Below are 23,718 nucleotides of genomic sequence, written 5' to 3'. Positions count from 1 at the left end.
CTACATGATTTTTTTATATTAAAATTATCTTTTAAAATCTCAATTCAATATACCTCTTAAATTAATTTAATAACATTAAATGAGAAAAAAGAGAGGAACAACGCCTCTTTTTTGTGCTACCTTCAACAGAAATAAAGAACATTTATGTGCTTTGTAGCCCCACTTCTTTTTTGGGACCACTAGCGCATGAATTGATAATTACTTGGAAATATTTCTCATTTTTAAACCTAAACTAACAAAATAACTCTGTCCTGCGAGACGCTCGTTTGGAATGATATTTAAGATGTATGCCATTGTTCAAAACCATTACTATTAACAAAAGAAAAGGGTTACAAATAGTAGTTTCTATTTTCTGCGAATCGAAATGGACGACGCATCACGTATACAATCATACACACACTAATCAACCTTGTGGGGTTATTAACTGGATTTTGATCGCGGGACAAGCTTTCTTGAAGAATGCCGACAGATTCTAATTATTATGTAATTAGAAGTATTCTTTTTATAAGTGTAACATTTAATTTCAATTAAAAATTTCTATTTATTGATTTGCGTGAAAAATTATTTTAATATTAGATTTGAGGTTGATCACATTAAAGACAAAAATGATATATTGAGTTTTTGAAGAATTCTTAATCTTTTAAAGAACTAAAATAATAATTGAGGTGAATAATTATTAACTGTTCGTATAAAAAAATCTACTCTTCCAGTTAGTAGGTTATTATTATAAAATTAACAAATAAACATATCATTCATAATAATTTGTGTTTGAGAATGTAAATGTATAACCTATTTTTCTCATAATATTTTGGTTTATTAGTTTTTTAAGTAGTGTTCTTCTTCATGCAGTGGATAACAGGTAGTTCCTAGCATAGAATGGAGTTAGATGAATCCAGTTCGCTGTGTGTATGTTAAAAGAAAAAGCGTGAAGGTAACGACAAACCCAATCCATCTAACCGCGCGTATAAGGTAGTAATAAGCACTTAGGTTGCGCGCGCAGACCTGTGATGTGGTTAACTTTGATTATCTTTTAGATTAGATTAGATTCCTTCTTAATATGAACCAAAACCAAAACCAAAAAAAAAAAAAAATAGTGAGTGGACCCACAAAATATAAAAGCCAAGCTCCGAACCCATCCTCACTTTTATGTGATGCCAAAGCATTTGTTCACTCACAAAGTGAGCATGTGATTTCACTGACACTTGACAACTCTGCGTTGTATATATATATAAAAACAACGGCATTTCAGTTCAATAGTATTGAATCATGCATCAATCAATGAAAATGAAGAAGGTGTTGAGGAGCTTGTTCCAAATTGCGGTTTTTCATGTGTTGTTAAAACCAAAAGCGGGATTGGGGAGCAGCCACGACTACGGAGACGCGTTGTCGAAGGCGATTATTTTCTTCGAGGGACAGCGATCGGGATTCCTGCCAGAGGATCAGAGAGTGAGTTGGCGAGGGAAGTCGGGGCTGAGCGACGGGTGGAACTACAACACGGATCTCACCGGCGGCTACTACGACGCCGGCGACAACGTCAAATTCGGGTTTCCGATGGCCTTTACCACCACAATGCTTGCGTGGAGCGTGCTCGAATTCGGTGACGTCATGCCTCCCAATGAGCTCAGGAACGCCCTCGTCGCAATTCGTTGGGCCACCGATTATCTCCTCAAGACTGTTTCTCAGCCCAATCGGATTTTCGTTCAGGTAAATTAATTACTTATTTAATTATTAATGTTGATTGTTGAGTACATAAACATCTATTCTATCTCTAATTGTAGTGGTTGTTTGTTGGTTTAGTAAACTAAATTGGTAGTACTCGTATGCTGGGTGGGTGGGTGTGTGAATGTGATGCACACTGATGCTATTCATTAAAGGGGTTGGTTTGGTTAGATTAAATTTTGTTGTCCCCTGCCCCTGATCTTAATGCTCATGATTTTTATTACTTACATTTAAGGTTTTTAACAACTAAAATTAAATTTCTCATCATAATTTTCATCTACAGTAATAATACTTAATAAAAATATAATAGAGATGCAAATATAAGCTATTTTTTGCTTTTCTTAGTTTTCATTTAAATATGACGTCATTCCTCCATTATAGGAGGGCAAAATTGTAAATTTGGTCCCTCAGTTTATCTTCAGTTTTGAATTTGATCCCCTAATAATTTAATTCATGAATTATGTTCTCATATTTTATAAAATTGTGTAATGTTGGTTCCTTAGGCCACGATTGGACGTTGACCGTTACAAAGGAATGTTGACTATCATGTGTCGCATTCTTATTAGATGATGACTGTCACATGTCATGTTTTGATTAGTCAATGAAAATAACAATACATTTTATCTTTTATGGAATCGACATTCAATCAGAACATGACATGTGACATTATTTTTCATGGAGTTGACATTTAATTAGAATATGAGACATGATAGTTATTATCATCCACGTGAGACACGTGACAATTAATGTCACTTGCTAACGGTCAACCTCCAAGTATAGACATTGCATGATTTTATAGAACAAGAGACCCCATTCGTAAATTAAATTACTGAAAAATCAAATCCAAAACTGAAAATAATCCAAAACTGAAAATAAGATGGAGTACCAAAAATATAATTTTATCATTACAAATTTTAAAATGTTTTATATGGGCATGGCCGCAAAGGCGGGTTCTACTTCTACAGTCTACTTCTTTGTCGGGATTTGACGCTTCGGGCCCCCCACAGGCAGTGCCTCTTCAATAGGTTGGGAAACCAAACAAAACCCACCGGATCTTTTTTCTTACTACTTTTAATATTTTTAGTTTGGATTAAATATATTGTGATTTTTAAAATTAATTAATTTTTAATTTTAATTTTAATATTTAACAAAAGTATTTTCTTAATTTTTAATTTTTTTTAACATTATTTGTGTTTTTAGTTCTATCCATGTATTTAGGGTTTAGGATTTATTTGATAGATTAATAATTTTAAAATTTTAAAAGTGAATTTATTGAAAACTTTATAAGATTTGAAAGGTTTTATAAAATGTGAGATTAGAAATTGTAAAGAGAAAAAATTTCAGTTTATTTATTTTGAGTAAAATTTGATGTTCGATCAATAAAGTTTAAATAGGATTTTTTCTGTAAAAAAAAATAGAAGACAATATAATTTATTGGATTATACATACTTTAAGTAGAAAAACAATAAAGTTATAAAAAAAATTAGAAAAAAATAATGACAAGACAAGATAAATTTACTTAATTTTAAAAATATATAATATAATTAATTTTAAAAAGAACTTAACAAACCCAAATTCAAACTAAAGTGAGAAAAAAATATCAATTCAACCTACATTTTTTTGGTTGTGAATCTAACCTACATTTTTTTTTTACTGTCATCACCATCATCATCAAATTGGCTGAATATCTAACGATTAGTTTCAACTTGTGAGAAGGAAGAAGGAGATGGAACCATTGAATCCACCTTTGATGGAAGGGTCAAGGTTCAAATGAATAAATTGCTTTTATATACTATGTATTAGACATAAATCGGTAATTTGAATTAATCAAGCACTTGTTGGCTTTTAGATAAAGTTGTAGCACCATTAAAGTATTTTGAATAAATGAAAACAACTCCACTCTAGTAATAGAGGGTGGACCAATTGGCAGTGTCACAATTTCATGTTATAGTCACTCAATTATTCATGAGTGATCCGCTTTCCATTCTTAAAGTTCGTGAAATTTATAGGCTTAAAAATGGTCCTTGCTGATGGCGACAACAAAGCCTTTTTCTTTTTTCATTTGATTCTTTAGGCTGTATTTGACTATTTGCATTGAGTCATGTTTAGAGATTTCCATATAGATATTATTAATTAATTATATGAAATAATTTTTATATTAAATATAAAATATTTATAAGATAATTCATTTTGTTTAAAATATTTTTTTACAATAAAATTGAAAAGCATAAAATTATTTGTAATAATTGATTTTATGTTTAAAATAATTAGTTATAAAAAAATGAGAAAATAATTAATTAAAACAATCTATTAGCTTTTAATCATAATCTCCAAAATCTTATTTATTTGAAAAAAATGTAAATAATCTAAAATTACAATATGATTTTCGCTACAATTATCAAACAAGAGAGAATAACATTATAAATATTTTTTTTATAAAAATAAATTATAAGCATCATTCCAAACATGTAGCTTAGTCACGAAGGAAATATACGTCATCTAAAAGCTAAGGAATAAAGGGACAGTGAATCATTTGATTAATGATTGCTGTCCCATTTTGCTTTATATCAAGAGTTTAACATGTACATAAAAGTTTTTTTAATAGTAACATCAACTAATCATAAATCAGTTTTGGTAGAAATATAAATTTAACTTATGTGACAATTATTTTTAGTTAGTTTATCTTGATAATTTGTATTTGGATAACAAAAATTTTTATTTTATCTATTGTGTTATGATTGCTTAATGACCTTGTTTCATATTAATGGCATAGGTGGGTGATCCAAACTCAGACCATGAATGTTGGGAGAGACCAGAGGACATGGATACAGCCAGGACTACGTATGCTGTTGATGCACCAAACGCGGCTTCCGATGTCGCCGGTGAAACAGCCGCCGCTCTAGCCGCCGCATCCATGGCATTCCGGTCATCGGACCCGGGTTACTCGGAGACATTGCGTCGTAATGCTATTACAGCCTTCCAATTTGCAGATAACTACAGGGGTGCTTACAGTGACAATGATAATGTTAAGTATAATGCCTGCCCATATTACTGCGATTTTGATGGCTATCAGGTAATTAAATTTACTATGACTTTAAATAATGAATCAAACCAACTAGTAAAATTTAAAAAAACATTTAAGAGAAGTTCCATTTAATTAACAAAGGGTTATCTCATTAACTAAAATATATATGTTTAAGTTTTTTATTTTAAGAATTAATTTACTTTAGATTATATTATTTTAATAATTTTTTTATAAATAATATAATCTAAAAACTGAATATTGATTAATAATAAAAATAATTATTTTCTTCAGTTAGTTGGTCTAAGAATAACTAATTAAAAAATATTAATTTGATTTCATATATATTTTTTAAAACAATGTGTAACTAAATAAGATACAGAATTATGTAAGTAACATACTAATGAAAATATTTGATCTTCACTAATGTTGCTATAATTAATTATATTTTTATTTTGGAATATAATTAATTATAGCAACATATAGGATTAATATTATTATTGTTCCGAGGAAAACGATTTACTTTAAACTTTTTAAACTCAGGAGACAATGAAAACGATATGGACAACGATACATCCAAATGATAAAAGAGATTTGGAAAAGTCAAAGAACATATTGCTTTCACCTGTCAGTCAATTGTGCTAATTGCGAACTAATACGAGCATATTGCGTTCAATTACCATCAAATTATACATTGGATGAAGAAATTAGATATATCTTATCATCATGTGAAAAATGTTAGCTGCACAATCTGTAAGAACTAAGAAGTATTGTTTAACTGCATTTGATGTTGTTCTTCATAAGAACAAATATTATAATAACTTGTGCATTTAAAACCTATATATTGCTAAAACGAAATTTCAATTTTAACTAGAAAAATAATAAAAAAGTTACCTATAATTGTGCGTCTAAATTTTGTACTATATTAATGTGGATAATTTCGGTGGTTGGAGGATGTCACATGTTATCACATGTGCTAGGTCTGCCAATAAGGCTTCCCGGTGCCCACTCCATAGCCAGCACAGTCAATTAGTGATTGCTAAAAGTGTACTTGTTGGAGGATGCAATTGGTTGCTTTACAAAGAAGATTTTTGTGGGGAAGTGAGGAGGGAAGAGAGAAGATAGCTTGGGTTAGTTAGGAAACAATTTGCAAAACGAGGGAGCTAGGAGGGTTGCGAGTTAAAGATTTACTTTTGTTCAATGAGGCATTAATTGCAAAGTGGAAATGAAATATGTTTCTTGAGAGGGAGAGTCTCTGGGTGTTGTGTTGGAGTCAAAATACCAAGGGTGGCAAGGGTTGGAAGGGTTGGGTGGGAGAGTTGATGATTTAAAAATAGTGTGTGGACAACATTTTTGGCAACACACATCGGGTTTCCGCGGAGTGTGGGTTCAAACTCGATGGCCGGTGATGTGGTGCCCGATTACTTGGTGTGCATGGCAACAAAGATCTTGTTCATATACGGTCATGGCTAAAAGCCTACCAAAAGGATTTTTATTATTCTTTCCAACAATGGAAACCCTTCACTAGCTAGTTGTTTAATGTTTGGATTGGTTGATTGGAGGAAATTGTTTTATATACAGGAGATAGCATATTATGCTCACGGGGTACATTTTGGGGCATGCATTGAAAAATTCTGGAAGTTGAATCTTCTGGTATGCGTATTATTTATAATATTTTAAGATTCAACATCTATGCTAAATTAAATATAGGGGCCGTGCATTGTTTTGTTATATAGGGACATCATTAGCAAATAACGTTGAGGTCAAATGATTGTGGGGTATTTGTTTCCTTGTAAATTTACTCAAGCACTTGTGCATTTTAATGAAATTTGAATTGCTGATAAAAAAAAAAACTAGTATGTTTTTATCCTCTAATATTAAAAGTAATGGTAGTTGAGTTGAGTTAGTTGTTTTTGATGGGTCAGTTAGTTATTGTTATTTTTAATTAACATTTACATGGTAGGATGAGTTGTTATGGGGAGCCGCATGGCTAAGGAGGGCGACGCAGGACGATAATTTCCTCAACTACATTCAAACCAATGGCAAAACTCTTGGTGCCGACGACAACATCAATGAGTTTGGTTGGGACAACAAACATGCTGGCCTCAACGTACTTGTCTCTAAGGTCAGCCTCATATTATTACTTCAACACTAAGTACAACCACAACCTTAAATTCACAAAATTTCATGTCATCTGAACTATATACACATCATTCACATTTTCACACACCCAAATAAAATAAATAAATAAAATTAAATGCAGCTTCATAAGTGTTTTTGGTGTTGTTTTTTCAATTAGAATTGAAGTTTCACCTTTAATGGAAACCTTTATTATGCAAGTTAAGGATGTGAAACACTAATTCAGATAGCAAAACAACACTAAAAACACCTATAAAACTGTATTTAAGTTTTGTCCAAAAATAAAAGTAACATGCACTTGTTGATAGCCGATAAATAAATTTATCAATTTTTATAGGAAGTCATAGAAGGAAACATGTACTCTCTTGAGTCCTACAAGTCCTCAGCAGAGAGCTTCATTTGCACCCTCATACCCGAATCACCAAGCTCACACATAGAGTACACGCCAGGTGGACTTGTGTACAGACCCGGAGGCAGCAACTTGCAACATGCAACTTCAATTGCTTTCCTTGAATTGGTCTATGCCAATTACCTAACACACGCTTCACAAGCCATCAATTGTGGCAATGTCTATGTTAGTGCACAAACACTTCGCCAACATGCTAAGAGGCAAGTTGATTACATTTTGGGTGATAACCCAATGGGATTATCCTACATGGTTGGCTATAGCAACTACTATCCACAACGTATTCATCACCGTGGATCTTCCTTACCCTCCATCAAGGATCATCCTCAGTTCATTGCATGCAAAGAAGGTTCAATTTATTACAATTCCACCAATCCCAATCCTAATGTTCTTGTTGGTGCCATTGTTGGAGGACCTGACGAAAATGATGATTATGTGGATGATCGAGTTGATTTTAGGAAATCCGAGCCAACCACATACATTAACGCACCATTTGTTGGGGTTTTAGCATATTTTGCTGCTAATCCCAACTTTAGTTAATATAATAAAAACAATTACCATAAGGTATAGGTTCATCTTTTTGTAAATGAAAAGATATACGCCGAAGATGTTTCTCATCTTGAGAAAATCAAGAGGGTAGAGGCTTGATTGGGTTTAGGAGCATTACTAGAAAGGATGACGGGTTTTTAATTACTTCTAAATGTTTTATTCTCGATGTTTGGATGTACGGGTTTGTTAACTATCTTAAAGTTATATCAGTGAATATAAAGTGTTCATTTTGTTTTAAATTATTAGTGTTGTTTTTTTCTTCTGACGGCTTCAAAAATTTATATAATTAACACTTACAAAAATGAGTACAAGATAAACAATTTCAAATTTGGAATTGGAGTCACGTAGAAGGAGATCAGGAGAGACAGAAAAATATTACATATTTACACATACATTTCTTACATATACTTCGAGTAATATTTAAACTACCAGATTGGTACCAAACGAGTAAAATTTCAAATTACTATTCAAGTTTCTGGATTTAATTAGTGTCTATTTTTTCTTTTAACCATAATAGGCATCCAATGTGTAAAATTATTTGGTACATAATAACCTTGAGCAAAAAGATGTAGAAGGTTTAAATAGAAATTTAATAATAATTTATTTGCGTTTTGATGCCTATCGTTAATATATCGGTCCTTATATTTTCCGTGGCCTAATTACTACAAAATTGACAAGAAATGCTAGTTGGTTTGGAATGTAAGCATTGATCAATCCGTTTTTCCAACCAAGCACAAAATAAAACAAATCAATGAAGTAACAGATGACCCTAGTCTCCTTCTCAAGCACAATGTGAATGCATCAAAAGTCAAAACTATAGATGACCCTAATTAATTTTTACTTTCAACGGTTCTTAGATCCAGTTTCCCTTCATATTATAGGTGATAGGTTGAGCTGCACAAAACATAAAGCGTGTGCTTAATGTCCCACTTAGTGGATGCAAAATTCAAGCAACAGCAGGTGTTATTCTATCAATTTAATTTGATTCCTATATCATGGTATTCTCATAAATTCATTAGAAAGGGAAAGATCAATATATTACACTGTTAAGAAATACGGAACATAAATAATAAGCTAAATAGAATTTAACAAGGGAGCTTAAAGTACCCTCTGAATAAATTCGTCATACTGATTATTCATCCACTTCTGACTTTCTGGATACCAGGATTTGCTTTCATAAACTTTATTTGCCAGGACGAGAGCATGAATAGAAAGACTTTGGGGGATTTGAATCTTTAAGCTTAATAACATTAATGATTCCCTTCCTTTCCACTAGTAAGTACTACTCGGCTGTATATGGAAATAGAGAATAGAATAAGGTTCCTATGGAAAGTGGAAAATCAGATGCGAGGGGAACTCAACCTTTTGAGTAGTAGAAAGATTTAAGATGCTGCAGGAAGTGAATGCTCCTAACTGCCAGTGTCATATAGAAAAAAGTACTTGCTGAATTTTATTATTAATGACATCTCAAAACTATTAATGCGCAATAACCAAGCCATAATCATAGACAGCTAAGGTTTCTTTGATACTCTTATGCAAGTTGTGGAGAAACTCATGAAATGAAAATATTATTCGATAAGTGGAGATACAAGCTTGCATTCATAATTTCAGAGACCCATAAAATATAAGGCTCAAAGTGATGAAGTTAAGGGGAAAAAATTCAGAAAAATGGAAGTACCCAACGCTTTCAAGAATTAGACTGGCTTAATTAACTGCATGAACCTTAAACATTTTCAATTCGTCCTCCATCTCTGTATATACTAGTAAAACTCGAACCTCGAAAAACACCCCGTATGATTAAGAATTAGTGTAATAGGGAATTAAATATCAACGTATTAGCATTACCGTTTTAGACTTCAAGTTAATTACCAGTAATGCTAAATTAATTAGATCATGACAAACTTTATTAAAAAGGTACTATCATTTAATTAGATGCGTGTATGCATAACAAGTGCGAATGCTTACTATTGGTTCGCCATGTGCTAGAAACCAATTAGTTTCTTAAGGGCATTCAGCATCCCCTTTGGACTCCCATTTCAACAAACTTTTCTACCACTTGCTTTTCAATTGATATCTTTAGGTCTTTCTAGTACCAACCTATTTCTTATTGATATATCGTTATAACACCACTACATTTCACAGGGAAAAATTCTCGACTTTTGGTATCAACAATTACAAATCAGCATCTTCTACCCCAATATTTGACAATAGAATATGAAATACTATAATTTAATTTCTGCCATGATACTTCGTACTTATCAGAAGGAGTTCATGCATTTAAAGTTTAAAACAATAAGAGCGTGACATTAATACTACTATAGTTTGTATTTATGAGTTAATTAGGCCATTGAAATATGACAGCCGTTCGATTGGGGCAGGGGAAGAAGGCATAATTACAAGGAGCCAATTGACAAGGTATGATCTGGAGACATCGTTACCTCAATCTCACAACATCTTTTCATTGAACCAAGACCATAAATCAGTAACAAGGAGACAAAACAGTTAATCAGCAAGGTAAATTATAACCTCATACATCTTTGGTCGTTTTCTTCCCCCTACGGACAACAATAATTGGTACCCTTTTTGGTGCATGGAATACATTTGTCACGACTAGGGAAAACAAATATCTATGTTTTATTTTTTCTATTTTCCAAGTAATTTTTACGAGGCTTGAAAAAAACCATCCATTTGAACCACGAAATAAATGGCAAAGGAGAATGGGAAGGAAGGAAGAAGGCTGAAGTTATCATCATCCACATGTCAAGTGAGGATAGGTTAGCTCACAGCAGCCTCAAACGAGACATCACTTGAGAACTATAAATGAAGTGAAAGCTGTGCATGTGTGGTAAAGAGGTGCATACAACTACAAAGGTTGCTGTAGGAGATAAGATATTGAAGTAGTGCTAAGTGCCTAACACCTGCAGTGAACAATGGCCTCTGCATCAGCATCTCTTCTCAAGTCTTCACTTGTTCTTGACAAGTCTGAGTGGGTGAAGGGACAAACACTTCGCCAACCTTCTGCTGCATCAGTTGTGAGATGCAACCCCACCACCCCATCAGGCCTCACCATCAGAGCTGGTTCCTATGCTGATGAGCTCGTTAAGACCGCGGTATGATAATAATAATGCACTTAACTTTTATACATATTAGGCTTTCCCATTTAATTTCTTCAAAAGTTAACAAGCAAGCATAAGTTCATTTTAGCTTATAGAGAAACTGAATATGTTCAATTTAGCTTCTCAAGTACTTATGGAAAAGTTTTTAAGATTCAAATATTAAAAGTTTCTTGTAACAAAACTTAATTGAACTATTCATTTCACACCCATAATCCATTTTCTTCTTAGCGCTGCTGAGTTATTTTTGTTTTCACATTGGCTTTGTAAAAATTTAGAGGATAAAGTGTAGTTATAATTGTCACAATTGAGATTATGATTAAATACATGCATAAGTAGTGATTATGAAAATTTTCTAATCATCAATTATAACCACACTTTATTCGCTGAAGTATGTTCTCTTTATCTTAGAAGCCAAATAAATCTTTGCTGTCCTAGTTTGCCCCCTAAGTAATGGTTTTCACATTGTTGATGCAATAATATTTTGCTGTGCGTTTTCTTGCTTGTTTGTGTGGAAACAGAAAACAGTGGCTTCACCAGGGAGGGGTATTTTGGCCATGGATGAGTCCAATGCTACCTGTGGGAAGCGTTTGGCTTCAATTGGGCTAGAGAACACTGAAGCTAACCGCCAGGCATACCGTACCCTCCTTGTGACAGTTCCAGGACTTGGTCAGTACATCTCTGGTGCCATTCTCTTTGAGGAAACTCTCTACCAATCCACAACTGATGGCAGGAAGATTGTCGACGTGCTCCTCGAGCAAAACATTGTTCCCGGTATTAAAGTCGACAAGGTAAGCCTTTTGGATTTAGGAGTCACCCTATCCTTCCCTTTCCTTTCTATGTAGTTAAATGCCATTTCAGTCTGTGCCATGCCTGAAATGATAATGGAAAAGAATAAGCACTAGTTTTGATGCCAATATGATATGTACTTATGTTTAATTGTACTATCAATCATCCAGATATTTGTTAGAGTGGCCATATGGAAAGATGTCACATGCCTCACATAAACACTAGTTAGTTGTAACATACTGGAGATTAGCTTTTTGTAGTCTATAATAGTGAAAATTTTGAAGTTAAACTCAAAAGGGAGAATTTGAATATGTATAACATTGTATGCACTAATGTGTGGTTTATGTGTCGAGAACAACAGGGTTTGGTACCCCTTGCTGGTTCCAACGACGAGTCATGGTGCCAAGGTCTTGATGGTCTTGCCTCTCGCTCGGCTGCATACTACCAGCAAGGTGCCCGTTTCGCCAAATGGTGAGTGCTAACTTCCCCCCCTTTGTGGTGGCAGCAAAATCATTTTCATAATTCCATGCCCTCCTTTTCTTGTGCTGTACTTCTTGCTCATCTTTTTCATCATATTATACCAATCCCCAATTCCATATCAGGCGTACTGTTGTGAGCATCCCCAACGGTCCCTCTGCTCTGGCAGTTAAGGAAGCTGCCTGGGGTCTGGCTCGCTATGCAGCAATTGCTCAGGTGAGAAATAGCACTTAAGTTATATTAATGATTTTATTTTTTGTTACACTTCTATTCATAGGTGATGTGTGGTAGGATACTTTTTTTTATATAAACCTAGGAAGAGGACCTATAAATTTCTAATGTTTTCATCTTATGGTTGTTTTAGGACAATGGATTGGTCCCAATTGTGGAACCAGAGATCTTGCTTGATGGGGAGCATGGTATTGACAGAACTTTTGAAGTAGCAAAAAAGGTCTGGGCAGAGGTTTTCTTCTACCTTGCTGAGAACAATGTCCTTTTTGAGGGTATTCTTCTTAAGCCTAGCATGGTTACACCTGGAGCTGAGTCCAAGGACAAGGCCAGTCCTCAGACAGTTGCTGATTACACCCTCAAGCTCCTTCACAGGAGAATTCCCCCTGCTGTCCCTGGAATTATGGTAATGCCAAATGCATCATCATTCTTTGCATTCCTAACTTCCCTCCCTTTCATGTGCTAATTAACCAATCCTGTGCTATGCAGTTTTTGTCTGGTGGACAGTCTGAGGTTGAAGCTACCCTCAACTTGAATGCCATGAACCAATCTCCAAACCCGTGGCACGTGTCGTTCTCGTATGCCAGAGCCCTCCAAAACACTGCCTTGAAGACATGGGGAGGCCGCCCAGAGAACGTGAAGGCGGCACAAGATGCACTCCTTTTCCGTGCCAAGTCCAACTCGCTCGCCCAGCTTGGGAAGTACACCGGTGAGGGTGAATCCGAGGAAGCCAAGAAGGAGTTGTTCGTCAAAGGCTACTCCTACTAAGATGTATGTAGTGAATATGATACATGTTAGGCAGCAGCAACACCAGCAGTTATAGTAGGTGTTGACGGAGGATGAAGTGGAAGAAGACTAATTTGTCTAAAATGTAATGTTTTTATAGTCTTGGAGACTATTTTTGTTTATGGTTACATGTACCTTTACAGCTTATAAACCTTCTGCTGTGAGTGGTGTACTTGATTGATTATGTCTCAATATATAACAAACATGGTTGAATCTCGGCAATCAATGAAAAAACCCATTAAAAAATGTGTTGAAATTGAAAAAACCCATTAAATGATCTTTGGGAGGAATATAGCAGCATGATCCATTGGAGTATTTGCTGGTTGAATTTGGTATTGCTGAGAAGCTCTTCTAAGACAATTTTATGTTGTCGATATTTATTTATTATGACAATCACTAGTACATATACTTTTACTACCCAACTCATACCCAATTAGGACAATAGTACAAGACTTGTGTTGGCCTTGTGTCTGTTGCATTAGTGAACCCATATCAGGTGAACTGAAACTGATCAACGAAGCACTGCAGGTTCAGCATATTATAAAGTCAAGGTGTCACTATTTTTTCTTCATGTGCTAGCATGTACAGTCTCTTGATCACTATTTTTGTAGCTTCACAGAAGCACTTTTGATCATGTACGTAGATGAATTTAAATGAGCATCACTGAAAGATATGGATACCAAATTGTGTTCATTCACAAAGTACATATCTACAATCAAAACACCAACTGATAACTAACCTGTTAAATATATAGATTTAGTTATTTACTAGAATGGATATAAAATAGGTCAAAGACAAACACAAAGAAAGTAAGAACCAAATCCATCCAGATTACTCCCTCAAAGCACGTTTCATGGTCGAGAGTTCATTTATTTAATTAAAAATCTAAAAGAAAGAAACTGAATTCAGCTCCTTGTATGAATGCGTAAGGAATATTACATGATCGACTAAAAAATGATACCATGGTTGAAAACAACTAAGCCAAATTGAAAAGGCATGGATGGGATAATGTCCATGACCTAAAAATCCAAAGTCACTGTTTACTGCACTAGTTAAGTTTGTTGAACTTTCTAATGCTTTTACTACATTTGGTAGGTATCTCCAATAGCGCTTTTGAACTCCACTAATTTTTTTTGGAGCATCTGCTAATGGCAAGCCTGCAATTGATTGAATGATATCAAGTCAAGTCAGAAAACAAGTACTAAAAAATGCTTCAGTATTCACACAATGCTTCATACAGTATACACTTTGTTTTTGGTACATTATGCTTCACACAATATTCACTGTGAGAATTTATCAAATAAAGCTTCCAAGTTCTAACAAGCAACAGAAACAAAAATGTCAAATAAGCAAAAATTACGAGATTTATAACAGATCATAATTAATTTGATATGGAACATGAATGAAAAAAACAGAGAAAGTTAACACTGAGACGGGTGCAAATGCAATGGAGTGCAAATGTGGCACCCTTCGACCGAACTTATGCACACAAGCTCAATCCTCTGCAAGTTCTTACAAGCCAAAAATAAGTGTTAAAACTTCAAGGGCTCTTCACCTAGGTAATGTTAGACTTTCCTTTCGAAATATTAGCATTAGAAATACTACCAACACTTGTATCAAAATTCATAAAAATATATTTACAATTCTTGTTTTAAGTAGCTTTCAGAATAGATGAAATGGAGAACTAGTTGAATTTTTTGGCATCCAAATAGTGACTGAAAATCTAAAGGAAACGTTTTGATTAAAGTAGATTAAGACAAGGGACCCGCATAATAAAGAATCAATTTGGCATTATGCCAAGAAGGACAATTATGTAGGCTAAATTGATCAATAAATAACTCCAACAGAACCTCCTAAGTGACTGCATAAACCAACTCAAGTAAAAACTACTAATTCCCATGTGAGAATCCATAAGCAGCATGTTATTATCAGAAACTCTGACAAGCAACATTGCTCGGAAATGGAGACAAGCATGGAAAGTCAATGAACGATTCTACTTTCCAAGTCATTGTATAATGTATATCGTAATTGACAGAAGGACACCGGTTTTAATTTGCAACTCGAAAAGGCAATGAAGCTTGCCCAATCAGATGAAACTCAAACACACACCTCCATTAGTCCTCAATAAGAAACTCCCTACACTTTCATTAACCTAAATATTTATTGATTATGAAAAACCAAGTGTCGTTTCATCCTTTTTAATTTTTCTTTGGTTCTCATCCTCTTATCTTATTCCTAATATTTATTCTTGTATGAATAATTGAAAATCAAAAGAAAAAAAAAAGAAGGAATCGGAGCATCCTTCCTCCATTCTACTATTTCTTAAAGTTAAACTATCAATTCTCAAATATTCAAATTTGATAATCCAGGAAGACCATCAGATCCATTTTCCGTGGCCTTATTACAACAAAATTGACAAGAAATGCTAGTTGGTTTGGAATGTAAGCATTGATCAATCCGTTTTTCCAACCAAGCAAGTCTTCTCTCAAGTCTCAACACACCAATATGCAAAATCCGAATGTCAACTTGTGCAATCCTGGCACAAGCCCGAAGCAAAATGTAATAATCAGCATGAGCAACATAAGTCAGCGCACCTTCGTCCCTCTTTCTCACATAGTGAATATAATCAAGTCTTTTTCGCTTGACACTAGGTGGTATATAATAAAATCTGTTCTCCTCCATCTCTAATTTCATCTGTCTAATGGCTTCCTTGACATGAGATTTTCCTGAACTGTGCTCTTGGGAATCTGAGTCTTCACTGTCTGACAAACTCTCATGGGAATTATTGTTGCTCACATCTTCAAGGCTGGTGTCATCATCAGGAAAGAGTTCATTAAAACCTTTTTTTCTAATCTTTTCCTCCTTGGATATCTTGCCAATGCATCCTTTATCCCTGGAACTCGTTTGGTTGAAAGAAGTATTTGACTGCTCTACATTTTCTGATGGTTTTGTATCCTAAAACAGAAAAAGGAGAAAGTGTTATACAACACATTTTGACAGACATTCTTCATGATGTACTCAGACAACAAAAACAACTCCCGGAAACTAGACATACCAAGGCAGATAGACAAAAAAATATTTTTATTTAATAAAATCTGCCCAACATATAACATTTAGGAGATGATGGAATACAATTTTTTATATATATAACCATAATATTTGGAGGAAAATATTCATGTAGGAGATCTTCATTAATGTTATCTCCATAAATTCTGCACTCACTATATGAGCATCTATAACTACAAGATTTCATTAAGAGAATATGAATGTACAGCCCTTCACTGATTCCAATTACATATCGTTAGAGCACAACAAACCTTCAGTGAGTGAAGGTACTAGCAGTGACATATCAGTTGACCCATGAATATATGAGCATTACTTACAGGAATCAGGTATGTCGTAATTTTGATTGTTGAACCAAGTAAATGTATTCAAATAATAATAACAATATGTAAAAGTAACAAGCAACATGCCATCTTCTAGAAATTTCTCTCAATCACTTTCATCAAAACAAAAGTTTTTAGAGAAATTTAAAGATAGATAAATGGCTGGCACTAGATTGAGTCCCTTCATTTCCGCAGGAAAAAGAAAATAAATTCTTCTCTTTATTCTATTTTGTACAAATTTGATCTGAGGAAATAAGTCCGTGGGGACAATAGTTCATTCATGATATTTTTCTTGAATTTCGACGTCCTTTACTTTAGGAAACAGTGATGTAGCCAATTTATTTTCCAAGCTTCACTGGGAAAGAAATTGAAAATCATGAACAGCCGAGCCATGTCCCATAGACAAAAGAGCACAGGCAGAGGCGCTACTTCTTTCTTAACATATCCCAGGAAATAAGAAGAAAAAAAGAAGTTTAAACTTGAAAGTAATTCCAAGACATCCTAATTCTAAAGGCCTGTGCATATCAATAGAATAACTAGCTCAATTCTTTAATTACCTCTTCATTCTGATAAAATTTCCATAGGTATTCTATCATTTTTTCTTCCTCGTGATTACCATAAGATGGTTCTGATCCAGCAAAGACAACATCCCTACAGTATTTGAGATATGTAGCCAAGTCCTTTGAATACCCTGTCCATAAATACTGGATGTTAGATAGTCATTTAATTGTTGTAAAAAATAGGACGAAAATAGAATATCAACTCGTGCAACATAGGTTTGGTTAAATATAATAATATAAGTAAACAAAAACTTCACCATAGGTATCTGCAATCTCATTATATCTTGCTTGAAGATGTTGGAGAAGCCAGGCAGAATCCAATTCGTGTTTCTGAGATCCTACTTGATCTTCAGCTGAATCTTTAGATTCTTTACCAAAATCATGTCCATTATCAGAGGCAAAAGCATTACCCATTTCACTGTTGTCTTTGGCATCATCATCACGAGACAAACTCTTCTCCCACTCTCCAAAGCCATTTATGTTATACAATATCCTTATTGCTACTACCAGAATTGACATAACGCATACATGAGTAGGTAGCCTAAAATAATTACTGGATAAGGATAACCACAAATCAGGAGGCATCGACCATTCATATATGCGGCATGCATAAGGAAGAATCTTTTCAACAGGCAGTGATAACTTTTGAAGAAAAAGATAAGCTATAGCATAAAAGTTCACGGGAGGTAACTCCAAGCCTATGAACTGAGCAATGGATGCAGCAAATGACTCTAGCTTCTGTACTGGAATAGCTTGTTGGGGCCTGAACATAACACTTGAACTAATAGGACATGCACTTGTTGGTTGTCCCATGCGCTTTTCAATTTCAACAAAAGCAGAAAAATATGGAAGCTTCCCTTCAAGTGTCCACTTCATCATGTCAGATGGCAGGACAGCTTCCCTGGCTACATGACATGCCAGAAATGAAACAGCAACAGTACAAGGTAGTGGAATCCTTTTCTTTAAAGACCTAAACCATATCATGACAGCTCGCTTGCCAAACATATTGTGGGGCTCTGTTCTGTATTTAGCACGTAACTTGTAATCTTCTGGTTCATCTGAGAACAATGCAGAAATAAACTATTAGATAGGCTTGATGGAAATATGGTAAGTATCTTCCAACTGTTGAAAAACTATAGTACACACTTCATTAACAAGCTAATCCTCTTATCTTGCTGCTATTACAATACATTTGATAATTAAGGGGTCAAATCCAAGCTTAATGAACCAAATTGAGTTGCAACTAATCATATACAATATGCTAATGAGTAAATTTTTCAGTTAATTATAAGGTTTCGTGAACTTTTAATACAAACAGAAAGCATTAGTGAAACCTTTGATGAACAAGACAAGTAATGCCCCAAATATGTCACAAGCAAATAAAGCAAGAATTGGAACTTTATGGTCAATCCTGAACCACAAATAAGCATTGACAAGTACATTGAGAAATTGACTGGAACATAAAGAACCAAACCATGCAACAAAAAAGGGTACATGTATTGTAATTTAAATGTAGAAATATAAGAGATAAAACATCATTTTACCTTCATTCTGCGTTTCAGAGTCATGGATTACTTTATCAGCCCAGTCATCACCGAAAATGCCAGTCTTGGAGACAAACCTCAACCAAATTGGGCCAACCAAGCCACAAATTAAAGGGGTCACCTTAAACTCCTTCACCAGCGCTTCACACTGAAGCTCAATCATCATCTGCAACCCCATCACATACCGCATCCTTATCTCATTGTGGTAGTCTTCAAAGCATGCAACTTGGGAGCCACCAAAATCAGCAGGAACAGAAGGACTTGCCTCATCAAACTGGGCAGCGTCAAATTCCTCCTCTCTTTTAACTTGAACATGATCATTTCGTTGAGGATTTTCATCTTCTAAACCCAGATTCCTAATGAAATTGGAGTGGGAATCGTAAAAGGAGTCATACTGAGAGATGGGCTCGGCTTTGATTGCAACAGATCGCTGGCGTTGGTGACTAGGCAAGTAGACAGCACTCTTGTTGAAGAGATCATCGTCATCAACAGCGGTGTCCATCACATCCTCGCATTGAGAACCACAGCGAAGGCAGTAGAAAAAGCCATCAGAACCATCACCAACACCCACGTTGTTACAGGTTTGGCAAATCAACTTATGGACATCAACCATTGCTACACTTGATGTTGCCTCACGCTAGGGTTTCCAAAGCTGATGACGTTTTGTTTTGCACCTTTATGAGGAATTTAGAGGGAAGAAGATGAGTGTTGTTTTTGAAAAACAAAATGCAAAAAAAAGGCGCATGATCCAAGGCACATGTCAATATAGAATTGAAGATGCTTTATTTATTTATATGTATTTTCTATATAGTGTTGCAACATAAGGAACCCATTAAAAAACATATCAGAACAGATTACTTCAATGTAAAAGCCAAACAATAATACTATAAACCAAGGCTATCTATTAGAATATGAAGCCAAATTATTACAATATTTGAAATTAAAAAGAAAAAAGAAAAGTATGCAAATGATTCAATTTATAATACCCATTTAGTTGCCGTTGTGCTTGACAGTTGAGATGCCACAATCTCATTTTTGAAATCCACAAAAGCACAATTTCTCAACTTGTATTATTAGATCAAGAAATTAAGATTAAAGCGTCATTTGAAACACAAATAATAAAATGGCCAAATGCCACTCAAATCTTTCATGCCATTTATGAATGACTTGGAAGCACCACCAAGGACCAAAAATGAGGTTCAAGTTTGGCAGTAAAAGAAAACGAATAAAAAAAATAGTGTTCACAAGCACAGCAATGATTCCTGATTCTGCACAACTAAGCAACAGAGGATTCAAAAGAAGTAGTAAATAATTTAGAGCAACCTAAGCAACAGAGGAATCAAGTGTGAACAATTTCATATAACAATTAAATTTGTTTCTCTCAGTGGTGAGGCCAACCTGGTGCGGCTGCAACTTGCGGTTGACGACCTCCTTCAACGACGACCACGGTGGACAAAGGGTGGCTCCACGGTACTAGGGTTGAAGGATGAGACTGGTGTTTCGAATCCGCGTCCCTTTAGCCAAAAACGACGTTGTTTTAATAAAAAATGATACTAAATACTAATAAGTAATAATAAGTGAACCGGTCCGGGTCTCAAAACCCACCGGGTCAAAAACGACGTTAAAGAACAAGATAACCTTTGCACTTGAACTTGCAAAACCAAGCCAACCATGGCTCTCAACCTCACACCTTCTTCTTACTTTCATCACCCTTTCATTTCACACCAAATTCACTTTCATACACTTTCAAAACCTTTCTCTCTCACACACTCCAAAACCTCAACCTTCTCAGTCTCCAAAACCCTATGTCTTTGTGCATCACCATCCAACACCCCCATTTTCCTCCCATATCTCCGACAACTAGAACCAGAAAATCATGAACAAGGAGAGGGCATAGAAACAATAGTAGAAGAACAAGAGTATGACCCAGATGATCCAATCTACAAATTCTTCAAAACCCGCACTCGGTTTTCTTCCCAAGACCCTGGAAAAGAAGGAAAATTGTCCCTTCAGAAGAACCGTCGCATTTCATGGCACCTTGCTTCTGACCTTATTGAAGAAGAAGAAGAACCTGAAATGGGTTTGATTGAAGAGAAGGAAAAAACGGTGTTTCAGAAGAAGGCTTTGCCTTTGCCTGAGGGCATTGTGGGAGAGATTGTTCAGCTTGCAAGGAACTTGCCACAAAATCTAACTCTGGAGGAGGCTTTGGCTGAGTATGAAGGAAGAAGGGTTAGTGAGAAAGAGTGTTGGGAGGTTTTGAAATTACTTGGGGATGAGCAACTTCTGGTGTGTTGTTTGTATTTCTTTCAGTGGATGAGGTCGCAGGAACCGTCACTTGTTACTCCTCGGGCTTGCACTGTGTTGTTTCCTTTGTTGGGGAAAGCAAAGATGGGTGATAAGTTGATGGTTTTGTTCACAAACTTGCCATCTAGCAGGGAGTTTAGAGATTCTCATGTTTATAATGCTGCAATTTCAGGCCTTCTTTCTAGTGCCAGGTAAAATATATTCTTGCAAAATCATGTGTGGTGCTTTGCTTTTTTTCTCTCAGCTGCTTAAAATGCAAGTCAAGTAGTAGTTTGTTACTTTTGCTTAGATAGGAATAGAATGTTACACATTTAATTAAATAATACACTAGTTCACTTGTTTCACTGTTATAATTCTTCTAATTATCATGGAAAGTAAAGAAATGACCAATGTGCTATAGCCTATAGGCTTGTTATCCAAGCAGTGGTATAAAGCATGCCCATTCTTAATTAGTATATGTCTAAAACACTGGAAATGACATATTGCATCATCTTTTACCGAGAATTCTGATCAATGTTGACATTAAACCAGACAATGTTATGACATGAACATTAAGTGTACTAGTACGTACATCAGTTTTGCCATGAAGTCTTTTCATGCTAGTTCAGTTTTTCCATTATGGCAGATGGATGGAGTCCTTTATTTAACCTCTTGGGCTTGTTTTGTACTAGGTTTCTTGGTTAGTTTGTTATTAAGAAGCCTATGAACAACTATACAATCTATGAAATTTCCTTGGCTACTTGTCAGAGAATTAAGATATTTCAAGTTACCTCAGCTGTATTGGTTCCCTGTGCTGCTTCCAAACTTAAAAACTGTGAAATTAACATATTTAATTCTTGTATAGCAAACAGTGTTGAAAAACAAAAGATATTTCATCTCTCCCTACTCTGACAAATGTTTTAGGGCAGCATCCCACCCCCCGCCCCCTCTCCTGATATACCACATATTTTAAGAGTTTATTGTTGAAGTCTACCTCATTGTTTTAGGTATGAAGATGCTTGGAAGGTGTATGAGTCAATGGAAGCAGATAATGTTCTTCCAGATCATGTGACATGTTCTATTATGGTTATCGTTATGAGAAAACTTGGCCATAGTGCAAAGGATGCATGGCAATTTTTTGAGAAAATGAATGGAAAAGGAGTCAAATGGGGTGAAGAAGTCCTAGGTGCACTAATAAAGTCATTTTGTGTTGAGGGTTTGATGAGTGAAGCTCTCATCATCCTATCTGAACTGGAGAAGAAAGGGGTTTCTTCAAATACAATTGTGTACAACACCCTGATGGATGCATATTGTAAATCCAACCGTGTAGAAGAAGCTGAAGGCCTCTTTGTTGAGATGAAAACTAAAGGGATTAAGCCCACTGAAGCTACATTCAACATTCTAATGTATGCATACAGCAGAAAAATGCAACCTGAGATTGTAGAGAAGCTGATGGCTGAAATGCAGGAAACTGGCTTGAAGCCAAATGCCAAATCATATACTTGTATAATCAGTGCATATGGGAAGCAGAAAAATATGAGTGACATGGCTGCAGATGCATTCTTGAAGATGAAGAAAGACGGTATTAAACCCACTTCACATTCTTATACAGCTCTGATCCATGCATATTCAGTTAGTGGCTGGCATGAGAAAGCTTATGCAGCATTTGAAAACATGCAAAGGGAAGGCATTAAACCTTCCATAGAAACCTACACTGCTTTACTAGATGCATTTAGACGTGCCGGTGACACCCAAACATTGATGAAAATATGGAAGTTGATGAGGAGGGAAAAAGTTGAAGGAACACGTGTCACATTCAACACTCTTGTTGATGGTTTTGCTAAACATGGTTACTACAAGGAAGCAAGAGATGTAATATCTAAATTTGCAAATGTTGGATTGCACCCAACAGTGATGACATACAATATGCTGATGAATGCATATGCACGAGGAGGGCGACACTCAAAGCTGCCAGAGTTGTTGGAAGAGATGGCAGCTCATAACTTGAAGCCAGATTCTGTAACTTATTCAACTATGATATATGCATTTCTCCGTGTTCGAGATTTTAGCCAGGCATTTTTTTATCACCAGGAGATGGTCAAGAGTGGGCAGGTGATGGATGTCGATTCATACCAGAAGCTTCGGGCAGTTCTGGATGCTAAAGCTGCAATTAAAAACAGAAAGGATAGGAGATCCATGATTGGTGTAGTTAGAAATAAGATGGGCGTTGTGAAACCGAAGAGAAAAAAGGATGAGTTATGGAAGTACAGGAAAAGACATGTGAAACAAAAGTAGTTCTGATATTAGTGTAAAGTAAGTTATAGATGCGTTGACTTGTAAGGATTGTAAATTTGTAAGTTCAATTTTGACCGATTATTTATTTCTCTAAAGACAAATGGTAACAAGTGCCGATAAGCAGTAAAAAATGAGAAATTTTCATTAAAAAAAAATCATCAATGCATATTTGTTATGATTTCCAATGCATTTCTAATATAAATGCCAATAAAAACTTTCTATTTGTAATTTTTTAATTAATATCATTAGGGCACTAGTTAACAACATTCTTCTCTAAATGGGTGACATCAAGATTTATAAGGCAATTGGGAATGCTCATCATTTGAAAGACAAAATGAAACAAATCAATGAAGTAACAGATGACCCTAGTCTCCTTCTCAAGCACAATGTGAATGCATCAAAAGTCAAAACTATAGATGACC

The 23,718-nt window shown here is 35.1% G+C and overlaps 4 protein-coding genes across 4 annotated transcripts; 3 read left to right on the top strand and 1 right to left on the bottom strand.

The window, feature by feature from the left end:
* The first annotated feature begins 845 nt into the window (after positions 1-845).
* LOC100101849 (endoglucanase 24) lies at positions 846-8,074 on the top strand. Its single transcript, XM_003537790.5, has 4 exons — positions 846-1,704; positions 4,493-4,792; positions 6,705-6,866; positions 7,218-8,074. Exons 1-4 carry the CDS (start codon positions 1,267-1,269, stop codon positions 7,824-7,826), a joined length of 1,509 nt encoding a protein of 502 aa, XP_003537838.1. The 5' UTR covers positions 846-1,266; the 3' UTR covers positions 7,827-8,074.
* A 2,387-nt stretch (positions 8,075-10,461) lies between these two features.
* On the top strand, positions 10,462-13,441 carry LOC100818383 (fructose-bisphosphate aldolase 1, chloroplastic). The gene is made up of 6 exons (XM_003537788.4): positions 10,462-10,945; positions 11,470-11,739; positions 12,099-12,208; positions 12,340-12,430; positions 12,579-12,848; positions 12,932-13,441. The coding sequence occupies exons 1-6, from the start codon at positions 10,766-10,768 to the stop codon at positions 13,208-13,210; spliced, it is 1,200 nt and encodes a 399-aa protein (XP_003537836.1). The 5' UTR covers positions 10,462-10,765; the 3' UTR covers positions 13,211-13,441.
* Positions 13,442-15,521: 2,080 nt separating this feature from the next.
* LOC100789168 (TATA box-binding protein-associated factor RNA polymerase I subunit B) lies at positions 15,522-20,470 on the bottom strand. Its single transcript, XM_003538956.5, has 6 exons — positions 20,357-20,470; positions 20,117-20,232; positions 18,719-19,392; positions 17,432-18,232; positions 17,172-17,305; positions 15,522-16,183 (listed from the first exon to the last, which is right to left on the bottom strand). The coding sequence occupies exons 3-6, from the start codon at positions 19,329-19,331 to the stop codon at positions 15,572-15,574; spliced, it is 2,160 nt and encodes a 719-aa protein (XP_003539004.1). The 5' UTR covers positions 19,332-19,392; positions 20,117-20,232; positions 20,357-20,470; the 3' UTR covers positions 15,522-15,571.
* LOC100788628 (pentatricopeptide repeat-containing protein At5g50280, chloroplastic) lies at positions 20,358-23,377 on the top strand. The gene is made up of 2 exons (XM_003538955.5): positions 20,358-21,213; positions 22,009-23,377. Exons 1-2 carry the CDS (start codon positions 20,390-20,392, stop codon positions 23,294-23,296), a joined length of 2,112 nt encoding a protein of 703 aa, XP_003539003.1. The 5' UTR covers positions 20,358-20,389; the 3' UTR covers positions 23,297-23,377.
* The last annotated feature ends 341 nt before the right edge of the window (positions 23,378-23,718 follow it).

The sequence above is a fragment of the Glycine max genome, chromosome 11 (genome assembly GCF_000004515.6).
Source record: "Glycine max cultivar Williams 82 chromosome 11, Glycine_max_v4.0, whole genome shotgun sequence".
Lineage (NCBI taxonomy): Eukaryota > Viridiplantae > Streptophyta > Magnoliopsida > Fabales > Fabaceae > Glycine > Glycine max.
Note: the sequence above shows the minus strand (reverse complement) of the source record. Positions and strands in the feature narration are given on the sequence as shown.

Coding starts and splice junctions, on each gene's coding strand:
- LOC100818383 (XM_003537788.4), top strand. CDS start 10,766: ATGGCCTCTGCATCAGCATCTCTTCTCAAGTCTTCACTTGTTCTTGAC. Junction 10,946..11,469: donor ATGAGCTCGTTAAGACCGCG/GTATGATAATAA, acceptor GTGTGGAAACAG/AAAACAGTGGCTTCACCAGG. Junction 12,209..12,339: donor GGTGCCCGTTTCGCCAAATG/GTGAGTGCTAAC, acceptor ATTCCATATCAG/GCGTACTGTTGTGAGCATCC.
- LOC100789168 (XM_003538956.5), bottom strand. CDS start 19,331: ATGGTTGATGTCCATAAGTTGATTTGCCAAACCTGTAACAACGTGGGT. Junction 18,233..18,718: donor CTCTGAAACGCAGAATGAAG/GTAAAATGATGT, acceptor CATTGTTCTCAG/ATGAACCAGAAGATTACAAG. Junction 16,184..17,171: donor AATTTTATCAGAATGAAGAG/GTAATTAAAGAA, acceptor TTTCTGTTTTAG/GATACAAAACCATCAGAAAA.
- LOC100101849 (XM_003537790.5), top strand. CDS start 1,267: ATGCATCAATCAATGAAAATGAAGAAGGTGTTGAGGAGCTTGTTCCAA. Junction 4,793..6,704: donor GCGATTTTGATGGCTATCAG/GTAATTAAATTT, acceptor TTTACATGGTAG/GATGAGTTGTTATGGGGAGC. Junction 6,867..7,217: donor TCAACGTACTTGTCTCTAAG/GTCAGCCTCATA, acceptor CAATTTTTATAG/GAAGTCATAGAAGGAAACAT.
- LOC100788628 (XM_003538955.5), top strand. CDS start 20,390: ATGGCTCTCAACCTCACACCTTCTTCTTACTTTCATCACCCTTTCATT. Junction 21,214..22,008: donor GGCCTTCTTTCTAGTGCCAG/GTAAAATATATT, acceptor TCATTGTTTTAG/GTATGAAGATGCTTGGAAGG.